This window comes from Schistocerca gregaria, unplaced genomic scaffold, assembly GCF_023897955.1.
Source record: "Schistocerca gregaria isolate iqSchGreg1 unplaced genomic scaffold, iqSchGreg1.2 ptg000449l, whole genome shotgun sequence".
NCBI classification, from domain to species: Eukaryota; Metazoa; Arthropoda; class Insecta; order Orthoptera; family Acrididae; genus Schistocerca; species Schistocerca gregaria.
In genome coordinates, this window is record NW_026061870.1 from 402,480 (window position 1) to 424,920 (window position 22,441).

General features: G+C 40.9%; 1 protein-coding gene across 1 annotated transcript in view; it reads right to left on the reverse strand.

The window, feature by feature from the left end:
* Positions 1-22,441, reverse strand: part of LOC126312744 (X-ray repair cross-complementing protein 5-like) — a 151,416-nt gene that overhangs the window by 40,258 nt on the left and 88,717 nt on the right. The window contains exon 8 of the mRNA XM_049992242.1: positions 57-196. Within this exon, the coding sequence (XP_049848199.1) occupies positions 57-196 (140 nt within the window). The remainder of the gene's footprint in view (positions 1-56; positions 197-22,441) is intronic.

The window sequence follows — 22,441 nt, forward strand, 5'->3', positions numbered from 1 at the left end:
GTTGAAAAAACATGCACATATGTGAGGATCTAGTGATAGAGAAGCCTCGGACTTACTTTTCTGCCATTTTGGAGAGTGAAGTACAGGACACCATTGCCCATGAACAGGTACTGAGGCACATTTTTTGCTGCTGTGAAACACAACACAGTCAGTGACTTTGCTGGAGAACTGTATGACATTGCCTGTTCGTCCACCTCTGCAATAAAATGAGTAATGTAACTAAGTGGCAAATACGAGGAGTACAAATAAGTGCCAAGATATGGACACTCAAGAAATAGTGTGTGTAAAAAAATTTGCAATAAAATGGTGTGCTGTAAGTTGTATATTCTGTTAACTTTGGCAGAAAATATATTTTAAGAAAATCGTTTCCCCCTTACTAGTGTAGGTACTTATACGGTTAGTGTAATAACTCCATTTTTTCCCCACTCAATTGTCGGTTTCTTTGAAGTCGGCGTTTGAAATTTTACTGTAAGATGTAGTCTTATTTGTTGCGGATTCAGTTGCTGTGTTGTAATACTGTGTTTTACACATATTGTGACTGTGATATTAAGTTCTCTTTAGTTTCCTGCTTCAACAATAGTAGTATATACTGTCAACAGTTTTCAACTCTGTTACACCCGCCTGTTAGTGAGGACAACCTTGACAACAGTGTAAAACAAAGTTATCCTCAAGGAATCTAAATTTTCTATCAAGTTTTTCTCTCACTATCAAATGAAACTAAATGGTTTCACAGATCTTTTCAAGTCTAAGATACACATATGCAGACTGAAGCAATGAATGAAAATTTGTACTTAGCCTGGCATTCGAACCCAGGTCTCCGACTCACTAGCCACATGTGCTAACCACTACGCCATCATGGCACAGTGGCTTTGCAGAATTGCACGGACTACCCTAATATTAAACTTCCTGGCAGATTAAAACTGTATGCCCAACCGAGACTCAAACTCAGGACCTTTGCCTTTCGCGGGCAAGTGCTCTACCAACTGAGCTACCAAAGCAAGGCTCATGCCCAGTCCTCACAGCCTTACTTCTGCCAGTATCTCGTCTGCTACCTTCCAAACTGCAAACCTTGCAGACCTAGCACTCCTGAAAGAAAGGATACTGTGGAGGCATGGCTTAGCCACAGCCTGGTTAATGTTTCCAGAATGAGATTTTCACTCTGCAGCGGAGTGTGCACTGATATGAAACTTCCTGGCAGATTAAAACTCTGTGCCCGACCGAGACTCGAACTCAGGACCTTTGCCTTTTGCAGTGCTCTACCACTGAGCTACCAAAGCACGATTCATGCCTGGTCCTCACAGCCTTACTTCTGCCAGTATCTCGTCTCCTACCTTCCAAACTTTACAGAAGCTCTCCAGCGAACCTTGCAGAACTAGCACTCCTGAAAGGATACTGCGGAGACATGGCTTAGCCACAGCCTGGGGGATGTTTCCAGAATGAGATCTCATTCTACGCTAATATTCCTCCCTCATCAATCCCAGTTCCCATTCATGTCTCAGCCTACTTGGTATTCTCCCTAAACTCGAATGGAACTGCAGAGCCTCTCCAACTCTACTGAAATACCACCTCGGCATCGAAATGGGAGGTTCTCTGGAACCATAGAGTGTAATTTGATTACTATACCTATGCTTCGGTTTCATGCAACGTTACCTGTTTTTTTCAATGCTGCATTGGAGAGCCTCTGCAATGTTGTTTGAGTTTAGGGTGCTTACCAAGTGGGCTGATGTGCGAATGGGAAATTGGATTGAGGAGAGAGACATACTAGGATGGTCCGTACAGTTGTGCAAACTCAATGTGTCAGGGTGGCATAGTGGTTAGCGCATCTACTTAGTGATCAGGAGACTAGGTCTGAATCCCAGCCACAGTACAAATGTTTTCATCACTTCAAACTGCATGTACACATCATTTCTTTCATTATTTACACAAATCTATTCTTTATTGGTTGTAGCTTCAGATCTTAAAGGAAATTTGCTGAATTGATGCATAAAAGGTTAAAACAAACTTCAAGAGGCTAATTTAAAGTTTAGTGTTTAGATGAACATGGCATCACGAATTACAGATAAACTGCCACCCGGCAGTTAATGCTGTTCTTGCACACGTGTTGTTTATTTGCTGTTTGTACGCATCTTGAAATTGCTCTGACTAAAATTGAGTGAGATTGGAAGCTGCTTCCGATTGGTGAACAGGTACTGTTGGAAGAAACATCAACTGTTGTGTACCACAGCTATGAAAGGTGGCTCATGTACTATCCTCTCCAATGGACACTGTCTGCTCTGCAGGAAATGCACAGTATACCACCGCTCATCCACTCAACTGTGTGTGGCGTGTTGGCGGCAGGTATAGGGGCCCTTTACAAGGAAGTAAGGGACCACAGACATCCCGATGCTGTGCAAAAAAATCTGCACAAATGTCCAGTCAGATCTTGAACAGATTTCAAAGTGATTCAAAGCGATGCACAGATTGGTAGCTTGCTTTAAATGTTCAAAAATGTGAAGTTGTGGACTTCACAAAATACAAAAAACATTACATCCTATGACTACATCATCAGTGAGCCAAAACTTGAATCACTCAAGTCATAAAAATTACCTGAGTGTAACAATTTGCAATCAGTCTACAAAGGAGTCTGTTTGTAACACACTTGTGCTACATGATAAAAATAGAATGTCACTTAGGATAAAGACAACAGAAAACCTATTGTCATGCAAACTTACACACATCTAATTACCAACAGAGTTGTCAGTCAGTTAATTTGGGGTGGGGGGGATCAAACAGCGAGGTCATTGGTTCTGTGAAAGAAGGGAAGGATGTGGAAGTAAGTCAGCTGTGCCCTTGCACAGGAACCACCTCGGCATTTACCGGAAGCAATTTAATTTAGGAAAATCGCGGAAAACCTAAATCAGGATGGCCGGATGAGAACAACAGAGTGGACGAGAAACTGGTGGCTTCTGCAGCAGACTTCAGTCTATGAGGAGGATACTGGGAAAACGCAGTTAGTCTACAAAGGAGACTGAAATTTACTGGCAGAGTAATACTGTGTGCTGGACTGGGACTCGAACCTGGAACCTTCGCCTTTTGTTGGCAAATTTTCAACCGACGAAGCTATACAAGCACAACTCACGACCTGTCCTCACAGCTTTACTTCTGCCACTACCTCAATTTCACAGTGCTCCTGCATATCTTGCGTGGCTAGCATTCATGGAAGAAAGGATATTGAAAAGATGTGTAAGAAACAAAAGTATGAAAGCAGGTCACGTGTTGTAGTCAGATTTTCAGTCAGTAGAGTACTTTCTTGTGAAAGGTAAATGTCCCAGTTTCGAATTCCGGTTAGGTACACAGTTTACATCTGTCAGAAAATTTCATATCAGTACACATTCCAATGTATTATGAAAATTCTTTCTTCAAAGGAAACTGCTTACAACTTACTTCTGCATCCCATCTTGCAGTACTGCTCAAGTGTGTGGAACCCATATGAAATGGCAATAAAAGTGGATACCTAATATATACAAAGAAGGGCAACACAATTGGTCACTGGTTTGTCTGACTTGATGGAGAGTGTCACAGTAATGGAGGACAGCCTGAATTGACAAATTATTGACAACAGATGTCAATTACTCCATGAAAGCCTGCTTACAAAGTTTCAAGGATCAGAATTAAGTAAAGAGTCTAGAAGTATTCTTCTATTATTTATGTATCACTCCCAGATGGACCACAAAGTAAAGCTTTGAGAAATTGTGGCACACCTAGAAGCATTTAAGCAGAAATACTGCTGTGTGCTGTTGTGCCAGGCATCCTCTACTACATACTTCACAACTGTTTGCAGAGACTGTGTGCAGGTGCAGATATCACAACAGTGAAGTGACTAAGCAATGGTACACGCACATTGCACAGGGTGCTGCCAATGCCGCAGATGCAGTGCTCCGGCATTGTGAGGATCTCTGCTACTCACTCCCTTGCTCTCATCCTCCATTCTCTCCTGTCCCCTCATAGATATAATTCTATCAATTCTTTGCTTTTTCTGTAAATTGAAGATCTGTTGCGAGCACTCCACCTATATCTAATAGAGCGCTGCATCTGTGTGGGGAGCCAAAAGAGTGCCCTCAATTCCTATCTCTTGCTGTTCATGCAGTTCAGTATCACTCTCTTCCAAGTGGGTGAGCACTTGGAGAATGCGACCTAATGAGCGCGTGGCCCATTCCGCATGCTTAACGAAACTTGACCATTAGCTATTCCATGATGCAGTGACACACCTACAGAAGGACATCGAGCCTGCGCATGCTGAAACTTCACGGCCTTTGCGTATCCATGTGATCTGCAGGTAGTTGTGTGAGCCACGCAAGCAGTGGTGGTATTAGGCGAGGTAAAGTACAAATATTTGGCAATTTCTGCCGAGCTGTGCAAAGATTATTTATCCTCCCTCCTGCACACTACTCTCATGTGAACAGCATGCAGATCAGGCATGTGCTTGCAGTGTCCTAATACTTAACTGATTGCTTTTGAAGGTACTCCCTTTTTTTATCATTACCCAGATTTTTGCAAAATGTAATAAAAGTTTGCCCTGATGTATTAGGTCGGTGCATAAGTTTGAAGCATTTTTGCTTTGCATGTTGATATTCTGGTTACTATGGGTTAATTTATGTTGTGTTGCTGTTGTCTTCAGTCCTGCGACTGGTCTGGTGCAGCTCTCCATGCTACTCTACCCTGTGCAAGCTTCTTCATCTCCCAGTACTTACTGCAACCTACATCCTTCTGAATCTGCTTAGTGTAGTCATCTCTTGGTCTCCCTCTACGATTTTTACCCTCCACGCTGCCCTCTGGTGCTAAATTTGTGATCCCTTGATGCCTCAGAACATGTCCTACCAACTGGTCCCTTCTTCTTGTCAAGTTGTGCCACAAACTCCTCTTCTCCCCAATTCTATTCAATACCTCCTCATTAGTTATGTGATCTACCCATCTAATCTTCAGCATTCGTCTGTAGCACCACATTTCGAAAGCTTCTATTCTCTTCTTGTCCAAACTATTTATCGTCCATGTTTCACTTCCATACATGGCTACACTCCATACAAATACTTTCAGAAACAACTTCCTGACGCTTATATCTATACTCAATGTTAACAAATTTCTCTTCTTCAGAAACGCTTTCCTTACCATTGCCAGTCTACCTTTTATATCCTCTCTACTTCAACCATCATCAGTTATTTTGCTTCCCAAATAGCAAAACTCCTTTACTACTTGAAGTGTCCCATTTCCTAATCTGATTCCCTCAGCATCACCCGATTTAATTCGACTAAATTCCATTATCCTTATTTTGCTTTTGTTGATGTTCATCTTATATCCTCCTTTCAAGACACTGTCCATTCCGTTCAACTGATCTTCCAAGTCCTTTGCTGTCTCTGACAGAATTACAATGTCATTGGCGAACCTTAAAGGTTTTATTTCTTCTCCAAGGATTTTAATACATACTCCGAATTTTTCTTTTGTTTCCTTTACTGCTTGCTCAATATACAGATTGAATAACATCGGGGACAGGCTACAACCCTGCCTCACTTGCTTCCCAACCGCTGCTCACCTTCCATGCCCCTCGACTCTTATAACTGCCATCTGGTTTCTGTACAAATTGTAAATAGCCTTTTGCTCCCGGTATTGTAACCCTGCCACCTTTAGAATTTGAAAGAGAGTATTCCAGTCAACATTGTCAAAAGCTTTCTGTAAGTCCACAAATGCCACAAATCTAGGTTTGCCTTTCCTTAATCTATTTTCTAAGACTGTCATTTTTTATTTGTAGTTCACGGCTGCCATTTGAGTTTACATATTGTCATTCTGTCACATAGAGATAGGGAGTGGAGCTAGAGAGACTAGAAAATGGACTGCCAAGTAGATAAATTGGAACATTTCCAACATATTCTTCCATTTGAGTTCCATAGAGGAGTGACAGCGGCAGAGGCAGTCTGAAACATTTTGCTGTGTGCAGCGATAATGCCATCGCATGGAGTGTAGCAATAAACTGGTTTTATCTTTTTATGGAGGATTATTTTGACATTCGTGACTCTTCACACTGAGGAAGACCTTTGGAGTTTGATGAGAATCATTTAAACACATTAATCCTCAACTATCTCTGCCAGTGTACTTGAGAAATGGCAAATGTGATGAACTATGATCATTCCACCATTGTGGGCCATTTGCATCTGATAGAGAAGGTTCAAAAATTGGGTGTATCGGTACCACAAGCTCTAAGTGAAAAGCACAAAAATCAGCTGGTGGCTATACATGCATCTCTGCTTGTACGTCATCAATTGGCTTGTGAACAACACTGACTATTCCTATCTTGTATTGTTACTGGTGACAAGAAATGGTGTGTTTATGCTAACACAAGTAGAAAAGACAGGATTGAGCCCTAACAATGCAATAACTCCCCATACAAACATCTGTGCTCTTTCACCAAGCATGATGTTACGTACCTAGTGGAACAGTGATGGTATGGTGTACTATGAATTGCTTCCCCGAGGTGTAACCATAACTGCTGACATTTATTGTTGACAACTGAGATGTCTTGCAGATGCAATCCAAGGACAATGACCATGAAGACTGCATGACGTGATGATACTCCACGATAGTGCCCACACGCATTCAACTAGACTGACAAAAAACCACGGTGCAGGAGCTGGGTTGGGAAGTCATTCCACACCAACCTTATTCACCTGACCTTGCGACCTCAGATTTTCACTTTATGAACTTCCTTTTCGGATGAAAATGCACTCCAAACATGGCCTAATGAATTCTTCACCCCAAAATCATATGATTTCTACAGCCACGAAATGAAACAGTTATTCGAGCATTGGCAAACTGTTGTAAATAGCGAAGAGAATACACTATTGATGACTAAAGTCTATGTTGTGTTTATTCAGCTTACAGAAAAATGCTAGGAACTTATGCATCAACCCAATAACATTAATGACACTTATGATCACTACCTGAAATTGCTTGAAATAACATGGCTCTCGCATTTTTCCCCCCCCCCCTCAACTACTAAGGTCGTTAGCACCCAGTCACAAATGTTAGTGCACTAATAGTGTAGAAAAAAGCAAGGGGGGCAACATCATAAAGTACTTACAAAGACGCAGAGAAACAAACTAAAAGAGTTAGATCTTTTTGGACAAGTCCGTCAGTGTAAAAAACGAAGGACACGAGCAGCTGCTCGAGTGTCATCACCTAAAAGTTCCTGTAAGGTAGACGGCAGACACAGGACAACGCGAGAGTGAATAAAACGGGGATAGGACAATAAAACATGGTGCACCGTCAATGGATGACCACAGGGGCATTGTGGGGCGGTTCCACCGGGACAACAGATAGAGGTGGCTAAATCGGCAATGCCCAATCCGCAACCTGGCCAAAATGACATTCTCTCACTGGGAAGGGCGTGAGGAGGTCGTCCGAGCCATTGGGATCGGTTTGATGGCCCTAAGGTTATTTTCATGGAGAGAGATGACCAAGCCTCGTGCCACAATGATGAAATGCGCCAACAAAGAATCCCACTAACATCAGTTGATGGGACACAAAAGGAAGCTGTCCGAGGCAGGAGGACAGCAGCCTTGGCCGCAGCATCAGCAGCTTCATTCCCAGGCACACCAACGTGGCCAGGAATCCCCCCCCCCCCCCCCCCAAAAAAAAAGGGACACGAGCACCGGTATCAGCTAGTGACGGAAGGGACCATTGAATTCTTTGCATGAGACGGTGGTCCGAATACGGGTCACGGTGACTCTGAATGGCACTGAAAGAATCAGAGCAGATCACATAGGGAGAATGACGATGGCGGTGGATATACCGAACAGCCTGATAGAGAGCAAAAAGCTCAGCTGTAAAGCTTGAACACTGGCCAAGGAGCCGGTATTGAAAAGTATCATCTCCAACGACAAAGGCACACCTGACGCCAGCAGCAGTCTTAGAGCCATCTGTGTAAATAAAGACGTTGATAGCGAGCCTCGTACGAAGTTCGACAAACCCTGAGTGGTATATCAAATCCGCGGTCCTCTCCTTTGGGAGCGAGCTGAGTTTAAGGTGAACGCGAACCTGAGCCTGGAGCCAAGGTGGCGTCGCGCTCTCACCCACTCGAAAATCGTAGTGAGGGTAAAATCAAGTGACTGAAGCAGGCGACGAAAGTGAACTCCAGGAGGTAACAGGGCAGAGACATATAGCCCTTATTGGCGGTCAAGAGAGTTGTCAAAGAAGGAGAAATATGACGGATGGTCATCTTTGAAGACGGGGCAGCCGCAATAGGAGGCAGCATGGTCGCCCTTACAGTTGACAAAACGAAGGGATGGAGGTGGACAGTCAAGGTGGACAGTCACCCTCATGGGCATCCCTGCCACAGGTAACACATTTAGCCGCCCTTAAACAAGACTGCCGTGTATCGTTAAACCGCTGACATTGGTAACACCTTGTAGGGCTGGGTATATACGGCCGAACCGAAATGATCTCATAACCCGCTTTAATTTGTGAAGGCAATTGCACATTGTCGAATGTCAGGAATACGATTGGGGTCGATATGAGGTCCTTGCCGACCCTTTTCTCGACCTGATGGATGGCCATCACTCCCTGATCAGAGAGAAAAGACAGAATCTCCTCATCAGTTAGTCCGCCGAGGGACCTGATATACACCATGCCACGGTGCGGTAGGCCTCCACCCGTACAGGGAATGTGTGTAAGAGAGTGGCTCAAAGTAATTTTTGGACCTGGAAGGCGCTCTCTGTCTCCAACAGCTAGGCACCGTTGCCCAACCGAGTACAAGATTTCACTGGTCTTGCAATCGCACCTACACCTTTCTGAATGACGATAGGGTTGACTGTTGAGAAATGATGAAAGGGTTGACTGTTGAGAAATCGTGACCGCCAGATCTTGTGACAAGAAGAAACCCAGTGCCGGCGTAGAGCCTATTCCTTTCAAACAGCACTGCGGGGTGGGGGTGTGTGGGATGGGGGGGGGGGGGGGGGGCTGATACTGAGCTTAACGTCAACATCTGAAAGACAGTGTAACACGATCTCACTTCGTAAGAATCTGCAGAGAGGTTTGGAATTTCGTACAGTACGTTGGCACAAAGACTGGTGATAGGGAACTTTACGCCACTGCCACTGTCCTCCCCTCGCAGGTGCACATGCACCTATCTGTGTTCAGTTTGATTTTGACAGTTTGGCAGTGATTTTAATTTTTGTATGTCTCTAGCCCTTCTATCCCGTGTCAAGCCGATTCAATCAACACATTGTAAATATGATTTGCAACAAAACTGACAATCTATGAGGGTCTTCTGTTATTCTAATTCACAGAAACATACTGAAAAATTAGCCTTTAGCGTCATTGGCAAGTACTGAAATGATCACTTGATTCTTATTGCACTTCATAATTCTGACGTATGGCTCGACTGATGCCATACTAATGATACCAAGCAACACCATTATAATAGCAGCCACCTTAACTGATGGTAGGGAATTCTAGAGTTTTCAGAGAGTTAAGCAGTAACTGGCAGCGTGACAAGGGCAACAGTTTCAAATGATGTGATTGTAATGTGTGCAAGGGGGTGCTGATAAGTCCTTGGATTTTCCTAGTTGAAACAGATGAAGCTAATTCTCATTGTTTGGCCTTAAACCTTGTTCTTTACATTATGTGTGACACTAAATGCACAGTAGTCACATTGATTTTTATTCTTCTGTGCAGGTTTGAATGGAATTTGGCACAAGAAAATAGAGAATTAACAGTCAAAGGGAATCGTGTTGTGATTAAGCATCCCTTTTTCAAAAGTAAACATGGCCAAACAAATTAATGATGATATGTATGGCACATCGTGTGGTAACTGCCCTTTCTTCTCCACTATTAAGATTTGGACTGCTGCATTTAATACAGGGCATTTCGGCGCTGAAGATGAAGAGTTTTCTGGAAGGCCTGCTAAAATCACAGTTCTGAAAACTGTGGATCCTGTTCATTCCATGATACTGAATACTCCCACGGATAACTGCTAACAAGATATCACAGACACTCAGCATATCTCGAGCACATGTGGGTCATATTATTTATTTTGAATGTGAGAAAGTGCTCAGCCAGAGAGGTTCCCAAATGTCTCAATGGAGACCAAATGTGTGAACAAATGGTTTCTTCATGCAAGCTTTCGTCTAATTTTGACGAGATCTTGTGGGATTTTTTGATCATCTTGACACTGTGGATGAAACATGATTATACACTTACGATCCAGTAACACAAAAACAGCCCAAAGAATGTATCAACAGTGGTTGTTCACATCCAAAGAAGTTCAAAACACAACAATCAGCATACAAGTTGCTCGCATCTGTCTTTTGAGATAAAGACGGAATCCTACTTATTAACTATAATAACCATGATTAAGCCCAAAAAGTTTTAGGAAATTAATAATTTTTACCACAGATTTTTCTGTTGCCTTAGGATAAATCTCATTTTATGTGTTTGCTTCAACTCTTATATGGAATTAGCAACTTCGTAGCTCAAGAGATTAAAGTTATTTATGCACTGTATTGTACTACAACGCACCCCCACTGTGAATGCTGTGCTCAAATAAGGGATAAGTTGGTTCACATTCATAAGCAACTGGAAATTGCCCTGACTAATACTAAACAATTAGCAGTGCTGTGAATCGAAGTGCTGAAAAGCTCCCGAGAGTCGTATACTGTGATACTGACAGTAGAGATACTTCAGAGTACTATCCTCTCCTGCAGATCCTGTCTCCTCTGTAGAAAGTATGGGACCTATCATTACTCTTCCACTTGACTGCAAGTGACATTTTAATGGTAAATCTAGGCGTCCTGTGAAGTGTGGACAGGACCAGGGAGAGCTCAGTGTCTTATATTGATGCCCCTAACCGACAAGTTCTAGGTGCTGTTTTTCACTGAAACTGAGCCAGTGAGATTCACATCAACTATTTTTAGGGAAACTTGTTTTGTTCAGTGTCAAGAGGAGGCAAACACAGAAGGGTAGGAGTCTATCAAATGTCGGCACTTCTAAAGCATGGTGAATGATGGTACCACTTAGGGAAATGGCAGCAATGCACAGGAAAGGACACCAGATCCACTCACTGTGTATGCCTGGAGGCCTCATTCAAAATGGTGAAGAGGCTATTCCGCCAGTCACTGAAGGAACAGATTGTGGTGCATGCTGGAACAAATGACACCTGACGTAGGGACTCGTAGGTCATACTCGGATCATTCCAGCGACTGGCAAAAAAGGTTGAAAAGACCAGCCTTGGACACAGAGTTTCAAAGAATTTGCAGCAATGTCCCCGGAACTGAGCACAGTCCTTTGGTTCTGAGTCGAGTGGAATGACTGAACCAGAGATTTCGAAGTTTCTGTGACAAGCTAGGCTGTGACTTCCTGGACTTGGCGACACAGGATTGAGAACTGTAGGGTTCCCCTAAACAAGTCATGTGTGCACTACACACCAGAGGCTGCTACTCAGGTAGCTGACTGTGTGCAGGGCACACACAAGGTTTTTTTTTTTTTAGATTAGGCAACTCTCCATCCAAACCAGGTAATGAAAGCTATAGGAAAACCAGAAGCACCTGTTCTAAGATCAAAAGAAATGCCTCCCACAGGTGTATCAAAGTCTTATTGGTGAACTGCCGAACCATTCCCAACAAAGTGCCAGAGTTTGAGGCACTCCTGGAAAGCAGTGAAGCTCACACAATACTAGGTACAGAAAGCTGGCTGACACCTGAAACTGACAGCAGTGAGATATTTGGGGAAAATTGAAGTGTATACCAAAAGAATAGGCCAATGAGAAATGGAGGTGGTGTATCTGTCACAGTAGATAACAAACTCAAATCCACCCAAACAGAAATTGAAGCTGCATGTGAGACTGTTTGTGTGAGACTCCTATTTTTGTTTGTGTGAGACACCCAACCTGACGCAACCAAAAACTTTGGAGAAAACCTCAGTTTGCTCACATGTAAGTTCCTTACTCATACTGTAATCATTGGCGTATACTTTAATCATCCAACAATCAATTGTGAAAATTACAGTTATGTCAGTGATGGGCATGACAAGGCATATTGTGAAACATTATTAAATACCTTCTCTAAAAACTACCTAGTTTAGATAGTTTGGAACAAAACGCATGATGGAAATACATTGAATCTAATAGCAAGAAATAGACCTAACCTCCTGGAGGACATCCACATTGAAACTGGTTATCAGTGTTTATGACATGGTTGTGGTAACAATTATTACCAAAGTACCAAAGGCAACCAAAACAAGCAAGAAGACAGATATGTTCAGTAAACTACATTAAAAAAAGCAGTAGTATCATATCTCAATCAGGAAATTGAAACTTACAGCACAGGGCAGGAACATGTGGAGGAACTATTGCTCAAAATCAAAAGAGTTATTGACCCAGTAAAACGGTTCATAATGGGAGGGACCCTCCATGGTAAACAGTCACTGTAAAGACACTTCTAAAGAAACAGAAATTACTCAGAAATTACTGCACAATAGCTGTAAAACCCTCCCCCCATGAACCATGGACCTTGCCGTTGGTGGGGAGGCTTGCGTGCCTCAGCGCTACAGATAGCCATACCGTAGGTGCAACCACAACGGAGGGGTATCTGTTGAGAGGCCAGACAAATGTGTGGTTACCGAAGAGGGGCAGCAGCCTTTTCAGTAGTTGCAGGGGCAACAGTCTGGACGATTGACTGATCTGGCCTTGTAATAATAACCAAAACGGCCTTGCTGTGCTGGTACTGCGAACAGCTGAAAGCAAGGGGAAACTACGGCCGTAATTTTTCCCGAGGGCATGCAGCTTTACTGTATGATTAAATGATGATGGCGTCCTCTTGGGTAAAATATTCCGGAGGTAAAATAGTCCCCCGTTCGGATCTCCGGGCGGGGACTACTCAAGAGGATGTCGTTATCAGGAGAAAGAAAATGTCAGATCCCTTAATCGGGCAGGTAGGTTAGAAAATTTAAAAAGGGACATGGTGAAGTTCGGTGGTAGGAGGAACAAGACTTCTGGTCAGGTGACTACAGGGTTATAAACACAAAATCAAATAGGGGTAATGCAGGAGTAGGTTTAATAATGAATAGGAAAATAGGAAAGGGGGTAAGCTACTACAAACAGCATAGTGAACACATCATTGTGGCCAAGATAGATAGGAAGCCCAAAGCTACTACAGTAGTACAAATTTATATGCCAACTAGCTCTGCAGATGACGAAGAAATTGAAGAAATGTATGATCAAATAAAAGAAATTATTCAGATACTGAAGGGAGATGAAAATTTAATAGTCATGGGTAACTGAAATTCGGTAGGAGGAAAAGGGAGAGAAGGAAACATAGTAGGTGAATATGGACTGGGGCAAAGAAATGAATAGGAAGCTGCCTGGTAGAATTTTGCACAGAGCACAACTTAATCACAGGTAACACTTGGTTCAAGAATCATAAAAGAAGGCTGTATACATAGAAGAAGGCTGGAGATACTAAAAGGTATCAGATAGATTATATAATGGTAAGACAGAGATTTAGGAACCAGGTACTAAATTGTAAGACATTTCCAGAGGCAGATGTGGACTCTGACCACAATCTATTGGTTACGACCTGTAGATTAAAACTGAAGAAATTGCAAAAAGGTGGAAATTTAAGGAGATGGGACATGGATAAACTAAAAGAACCAGAGGTTGTACAGAGTTTCACGGAGACCATAAAGGAACAATTCACAGGAATGGGGGAAAGAAATACAGTAGAAGAAGAATGGGTAGCTTTGAGGGATGAAGTAGTGAAGGCAGCAGAGGATCAAGTAGGTAAAAGGACAAGGGCTAGTAGAAATCCTTGGGTAACAGAAGAAATATTGAATTTAATTGATGAAAGGAGAAAATATAAAAATGCAGTAAATGAAGCAGGCAAAAAGGAATACAGACGTCTCAAAAATGAGATCGACAGGAAGTGCAAAATGGCTAAGCAGGGATGGCTAGAGGACCAATGTAAGGATGTAGAGGCTTATCTCACTAGGGGTAAGATAGATACTGCCTACAGGAAACTTAAAGAGACCTTTGGAGAAAAGAGAACCACTTGTATGAACATCAAGAGCTCAGATGGAAACACAGTTCTAAGCAAAGAAGAGAAAGCAGAAAGGTGGAAGGAGTATATAGAGGGTCTATACAAGGGCGATGTACTTGAGGACAATATTATGGAATTGGAAGAGGATGTAGATGAAGATGAAATGGGAGATACGATACTGCGTGAAGAGTTTGACAGAGCACTGAAAGACCTGAGTCGAAACAAGGCCCCGGGAGTAGACAACATCCCATTGGAACTACTGACGGCCTTGGGAGAGCCAGTCCTGACAAAACTCTACCATCTGGTGAGTAAGATGTATGAGACAGGCGAAATACCCTCAGACTTCAAGAAGAATATAATAATTCCAATCCCAAAGAAAGCAGGTGTTGACAGATGTCAAAATTAACGAACAATCAGTTTAATAAGTCACAGCTGCAAAATACTAATGCGAATTCTTTACAGACGAATGGAAAAACTAGTAGAAGCCGACCTCGGGGAAGATCAGTTTGGATTCCGTAGTAATGTTGGAACATGTGAGGCAATACTGACCCTACGACTTATATTAGAAGCTAGATTAAGGAAGGGAAAACCTACGTTTCTAGCATTTGTAGACTTAGAGAAAGCTTTTGACAATGTCGACTGGAATACTCTCTTTCAAATTCTAAAGATGGCAGGGGTAAAATACAGGGAGCGAAAGGCTGTTTACAATTTGTACAGAAACCAGATGGCAGTTAAATAAGAGTCGAGGGACATGAAAGGGAAGCAGTGGTTGGGAAGGGAGTGAGACAGGGTTGTAGTCTCTCCTCTATGTTATTCAATCTGTATATTGAGCAAGCGGTAAAGGAAACAAAAGAAAAATTCAGAGTAGGTATTAAAATCCATGGAGAATAAAATAAAAACTTTGAGGTTCGCCGATGACATCGTAATTCTGTCAGAGACAGCAAAGGACTTGGAAGAGCAGTTGAATGGAATGGATAGTGTCGTGAAAGGAGGATATAAAATGAACATCAACAAAAGCAAAACGAGGATAATTAAGTCGGGTGATGCTGAAGGAATTAATTAGGAAATGAGACACTTAAAGTAGTAAAGGAGTTTTGCTATTGAGGGAGCAAAATAACTGATGATGGTCAAAGTAGAGAGGGTATAAAATGTAGACTGGCAATGGCAAGGAAAGCGTTTCTGAAGAAGAGAAATTTGTTTACATCGAGTATAGATTTAAGTGTCAGGAAGTCATTTCTGAAAGTATTTGTATGGAGTGTAGCCATGTATGGAAGTGAAACATGGACGATAAATAGTTTGGACAAGAAGAGAATAGAAGCTTTCGAAATGTGTTGCTACAGAAGAATGCTGAAGATTAAATGGGTAGATCACATAACTAATGTGGAAGTATTGAATAGGATTGGGGAGAAGAGAAGTTTGTGGCACAACTTGACCAGAAGAAGGGATCGGTTGGTAGGACATGTTCTGAGGTATCAAGGGATCACCAATTTAGTATTGGAGGGCAGCGTGGAGGGTAAAAATCGTAGAGGGAGACCAAGAGATGAATACACTAAGCAGATTCAGAAGGATGTAGGTTGCCGTAGGTACTGGGAGATGAAGAAGCTTGCACAGGATAGAGTAGCATGAAGAGCTGCATCAAACCAGTCTCAGGACTGAAGACCACAACAACAGGTGTAAAACAAAGTGTAGGGCTATAGATAAATAGACGCCGAATGAAACGTGTTTGGCTGTCAAGAGAGCAGTGCATTAAGCCTTTAATGACTGCTGTAGCAGAGTACTGTCAAATGATCTTTCACAAAACCCAAAAAATTCTGGATCTATGTAAAGACTGTTAGTGGCACCAAATTTAGTGTCCAGTCACTAGTGAATAGAACAGGAACTGAAATTGAGGGAACCACAATAAAAGCTGAAATGATTAACTCTCTTTTCAAATGTTCCTTTACAAAGGAAAACCCAGAACTGCCCCAATTTAATACTCATACCACTGAAAATATGAGTGAAATCATCAGTATTGGCATCAATGGTGTTGAGAAACAGTTGAAATCATTAAAATTGAACAATGCTTTTGGACCCAATGGAATCTATATCAGATTCTACAATGAATTTGCAGCTGAATTAGCCCCTCTTCTAATTGCAATCTATTGTATATCCCTCAAACAAAAATCTGTGCTCAGTAGTTGAAAGGAAATACAGGTAACACATGTCTGCAGGAAGAGTAGTAAACGTGATCCACAAAACTATCGTCCAATAACTTTGACACTAATTTGTTGCAGAATCTTAGAGCACATTCTGAGGTACCTTGAACAGAATGACCTTCTCCATGTCCACCGGCATGTGTTCCTTGACAAAGGCTATGTGAAACCCAACACATACTTGTCTCACATGACATACTAAAACTTCAGACCAACAGATCCAGGTAGATGCAGTGTTTCTAGATTTCTGAAAAGTATTTGACACAGTATCACACCAACACTTATTGTCAAAAGACTGATCATATGGGGTATCAAGTGACTGGATTGAAGACTTCTTGCAGGGAGGACACAGCATGTTATCTTGGATGGAGAGTCATTGTCAGATGTAGGAGCAACTTCAGGGTGCCCCAGGGAAGTGTGGTGGGAGTCTTGCTGTTCGTGTTGTATATTAATAACCTTGCAGACAATATTAACAGTAGCCTCAGACTTTTTGCCGATGATGTATTTATCTATAGTGAAGTACTGTCTGAAAGAGGCTGCAATCAATGTTCAGTCAGATACTGAAAATATTTGAATGTGGTGCAAAGATTGGCAACTTGCTTTAAATGTTCAGAAATGTAAAATTATGCACTTTACAAAACAGAAAAACATAGTATTCTATGAATATAACATCAATGAGTCACAAATGGAATTGACCAATTCATACAAATACATGGGTGTAAAACTTTGTGGGGATATGAAATGGAATGATCATACAGGCTCAGTTGCGGGTAAAGCATGTGGTACTCTTCTGTTTGTTAGTAGAATACTGGAGAAGTGCAATTAGTCTACAAAAGAGACTGCTTACGAATCACTTGCGCCACTCATTCTTGGGTATTATTCAAGTGTGTGGGACCAATACCAACAGAACTAACAGGGTTAATGAACACATAGAAAGGCAGCACAAATGATCACAGGTATGTTTGACCCATGGTAGCATGACACTGAAATGTTGAAATAACTGATCTGGCACGCTCTTGAAGGTAGCCATGAAGGGTTCCGAGAAAGTATACTAACAAAGTTTCAAGAACTGAGTTTCAATGATGACTCTATGAACCGCTCACATTGGGAGGATGAGGATAAAATTAGAATAATCATAGCAGACACAGAGGCATTCAAACAACCATTCTTCCCGCGTTCCATACGTGAATGGAAAAGGAAGAAACCCTAATAATTGGTACAATGGGATGTAACCTCTGCCATTCATCCTACAGTGGTATGCAAATTATGGATGTAGGTGTACATTAACCACTTACAACTTGGTAAAACCATCATGATGAAGTACTATGTTGAACTCCTCGACAAAATGAAGAAACAACTGACCTCCAAATGTTGATGAAAGCTGAGAAAAGGAATCTTGTTTCTGGACGACAATGACCCCCTACGGGGTGTCCATAACACAGCAAAAACTGGCAGTTCTGTACTCTGAAGTCCTCAAAGATCCACCCATTACACCTAATACGGCCCCTCAGACTACTGTTTCCACACCTAAAGAAAGAGCTGATGGGAAGGTGAACACTGAGGAAGCCAGAAAGGCTGTGGATGAGAGGTTCGCAGCATAAGCAAAAAATTAATTAATTTTAGATAGGCTAAGAAGCTGGAGCAAAGATGCCAATAATGTCGAAGTTCATGGGGGAAGATGATCATTAAGTATATTAATAAATGATTTCAAACCCATAACAGCATTTTTTTTTCTTTATAAAACTAAGGACTTTTCAGCAGCTGCTCATAGTGTGGTGGCAGCTCCAATAATTGCTGTGTTCAAGTGGAACAACATGCTTTTGTTCTGTGCAGAATGGATAATACATAAACATTATTGTTTGTTCTTAAACCATGTTCAAATCAGCTCATACATATGAAGCTGTGGACCCACAAACCTGGTCAGAATAAATCAAGATTAATATAAATATCTTGACAGGTGTTGTGGATTTTTAAATCTATTGATGGGGCTTATCTTTTTTATCAAACAAATGAAACGTACATAGATTGCACCACCTATATACCAAATAGCATAAAGGCATCTCATTTTGCATATCACCAATAATACACAGTTTCCCATACTCGCAATATTAGTATCCCCCCCCCCCCCTCTCCCCCACTTCCCCTCCTGTCGCTTATTCTATCCCCTTACAATTCCCTTTCCTCTTTCCTAGTCACTCATCTTCCCCCCCCCCCCCCCCCTCCTCCCCCACAAGCAGAAAGATCAACTACAATGACCACTCAGCAACAGTTAATGGGTCGCATGAATAAAATGAATATACTTTATACTAAAAATATTGGAGTGCATTCGCAGGTTCGCGTGAATAAAGTAAGTCAGAGAAAATACTTCATCCGAGAATGTTCTCAGAGTGAGTAAAAGTGTGGGGAAATTAATCAAAACAAAGAACATTCTCCGATTTCATATGAATAAAACTAGAGCGACTTCTCACAAACGGAGAACATTCTCCGTTTTTGAAGTCAGCTTTGTAGCATACCTTGAGCTGAGTAAGTTATGTTGAGGTTAAGTTTCACTGAGATTTTCAGTAAAACTGGCAGGATTTACAATGCCTGGAAGGCAAAAAAAGACATGTAGCTCAAAAAATAGTGAAGAGAGAAACTGTAGAAATTTATATGGGTTTAACAATAAAACATTATTTGCCTGGTGAACTTTCTGCCCGAAAATCATGAAAGAAGAGGGGCAATCTTCCTAAGGAAGTGAAAATTAAAACATTTTTGTTGCTGCCTACCAGAATCAAGTTTTCAGACTGATGTATATGAAAACTTAGATATACACCAGACAACTATGTCTGTGACATGTTAATCATCATGTTTTCTCAAAGTATAAATCTTATATTTTGTTATGTTGGAAATGAGTACGCACATCAGAGAAATTAATATCTGAATTATTAAAAACATGGCAATCTGTTTCTCATAATGAACCACACGGGCAACTGCATACACACTTGACATGCAAGTGAAACATTATGTGTTGTATTTAACTAAAATTATCTCGTGTTAGAAGAAACTAACAGAGTCAAGGTTTCGAGTAGATGAAAAGTCATGTAATTTTAAGATTTTGTTCATATAATGTGTTCGCCTAACTTCAGCAGTAAAAATGTTTAATTTAGCATTGGAGGGCAGCATGGAGGGTAAGAATTGTAGAGGGAGACCAAGAGATGAATACACTAAGCAGATTCAGAAGGATGTAGGTTGCGATAGGTATTGGGAGATGAAGAAACTTGCACAGGATAGGCTAGCATGGAGAGCTGCATCAAACCAGTCTCAGGACTGAAGACCACAACAACAACAACAACTACAACTTCAGCAGTAAAAAAGTTTAATGGATGTTGAAAATTTGGTTACATTGCAAGAAAATGCATTTTTGCAAGCTGTCGGTAATTGTCTCAAATAATTTGTTGCCACACTTAAAAGTAAAATTGAAATGTAGTGCAACTCCCAGAACACATTGATGCCAGCTCCATATTTTTAACACTGAACAGTTTGCCTGTTTGAGAGGATTGAATGACATGTAACATTACACATGTTCTGTGCTGGACACAGCAGACAACATACACAAAGAACTTTCTCAAGAAGGAGGGGAGGTCATGAGAATGTTCTCTTCTTTATTCATACGACCCAATGCTCGCAGTGTAATACTGACAGAAGACAGATGGCAAGAGGCAGTAAAGTGAAACATGCAAGAAAAACTCAAATTTATTCCAACTGTCTCAAGCCCTTAAGGATCTAACTGTCAAAAACAGGATATGTAGTGTTTTTCTGATGTTTGAATAGTTTCTGATACACACACGCGACAAGTAGGCTGCGTCCTATGGTACCAAGAAGGAAAGGGGCTGTGCCTGAGCCTTTTCTCTGCAATTTCCTTTCTCTGAGGAGTGACAGTCCTGTAACATGTTCAGGAGTACTGCCATAAAGTTTGGAAGGTAGGGAAAGACGTACTGGCAGTAGGGCAGCTGTGAGGGCAGGTTGTAATTAATCATTAATATATGCTCTAGGCAGTAGCAGCAATACACAGTCACTATTGTACAGTTTCAATTGGACGTTTGTTGAGTATGGACTACACCACTTGTTCACATAATTTAAATTCATTGTAGTCATGTGACTTTGCTAACCAATATTATTACTAGTGTGAGTTTACTAAACAGATCATCATCAGTGTACACAGTGAAACTAAAATAGCGTAATATGAAAATCTCCTTTGATGATGTGTAAAGCTATTTAAAATTTATTCATAGCATCAAGCAACCATTAACGATTACCAAGAGGTGAAGATGATTTATGAAGCACCTGGCTGACAGATCAGTGAACTTAATTTGCCAGTCAAATGAATGAAAATTTAATGAAGGATGAACAATGCAATGTAACTAACTTGTAAGACTGCCACAAGTGGATAAGATGTGTAGATAGATAGATATATTAGTTTTTCGTTCCATAGATCCGTGTTGAGGAGATCCTCGTGGATGTGGAACATGTCACCTTATATATATTTTAAGCTGAAATAACAATATTAATAGTATAAATATATACAACACATCATTTGTTTCTATTAAAAAATTCGTCAGTGGAGTAGGAGGAGTTGGCCACTAGTAAGTCTTTCAGGCTCCTTTTAAACTGATCTCTATTTGTAACTAAATTTTTTATGTTTGCTGGCAAATTATTGAAGATGAGTGTTCCTGAGCAGTGGACCCCTTTTTGAACTAAAGTAAGTACTATTAAGTCCTTGTGCAGATCATTTTTGTTCCTGGTATTGTATATATGAACTGAGCTGTTTGTTGGAAAAAGAGATATATTATTTAGGACAAATTTCATTAAGGAGTAAATATACTGAGAGGCAGTAGTTAGTATACCCAGTCCCTTGAAGAGGTTTCTACAAGACGTCCATGAGTTTACTCCACAAATAATACGTATTACACGCTTTTGGTCTCGGAAAACTTTTGTTTCACTTGAAGAGTTACCCCAAAATATTATACCATATGACATTATGGAATGAAAGTAGGCAAAGTATTCAAGCTATTTCACTTTTATGTCGCCTATGTCTGCTAACACTCGAATTGCAAATACAGATTTGTTAAGGCGTTTCTGCAGTTCTGTGGTGTGCTCCTCCCAACGGAATTTATTATCAAGTTGTAATCCCAGGAATTTAAGACTGTCAACCTCTTCTATCTGCTCTTCTTCGTACTTTATGCATATGCTGGGTGGAAACCTCTTACAGGTTCTGTTGCTCCTGTTCCTTTCTGGTTCTACCAGTCTCCTCTTCACTATATCCCATATTGTTTTTATTTTGTTCCCTGACATTGCTATCTTCTTCTCGTAGTGTACTTGTTTAGACGTCTGAATTACTTTTTTTAATATCTTACAGTATTCCTTGTATTTAGCTAAATCATCAGCATTGGAGCTATTCTTGGTCGACAGATACATTTTCCTTTTTGTCTTACAGGAAATTTTTATTCCTTGTGTGATCCATGGTTTTATTATAGACTTCTGTTTAATATGAGTAACGTTTAGAGACAAACAGTTTTCAAACATGGTACTGACATTGTTCATGAATGTGTTATATTTTTCATTCATGTCATGAGCACTATAAACATCTTTCCAGTTCATATCTTTGAGCAGTTTTCTAAAACACTCAATTTTTGGTTGATTGAATACTCTCCTGTACTCAGATTTAGCAGTCTTGATAATCTGCTAAGACTTTACATCTAAAACAAGGAACTGCATGTCATGATCTGATAGTCCATTTATTACAGGTTCTATGATATGATTTTGTTCCTTTGATTTGTCTATAAAAATGTTATCAATGGCTGTCCTTGAGGATTTAGTGATCCTAGCTGGAAAGTTTACAGTGTGAGTTAGATTGAAAGACAACTTTACTAACGGCAGTAAATGTATACTGGAAGATTGAATTAGAAAATCTGCATTAAAGTCACCAGCAATCAAAATTTCTTTGTTTCTTACTGTTAAATAACCCAAAAGAGCTTCTAGATGATTTATGAATAGATTATTATTTCCTGCAGGTGCTCGGTAAATAGTTACTATTATATAGGATCTATTATGGAACTCAACTTCTGTTGCACATGCTTCTAGATGCTGCTCTAAGCAGAATTTATTAATGTCAACGTTCTTGAATTTATGGCAGTTTTTAATAAATGTGGCAAC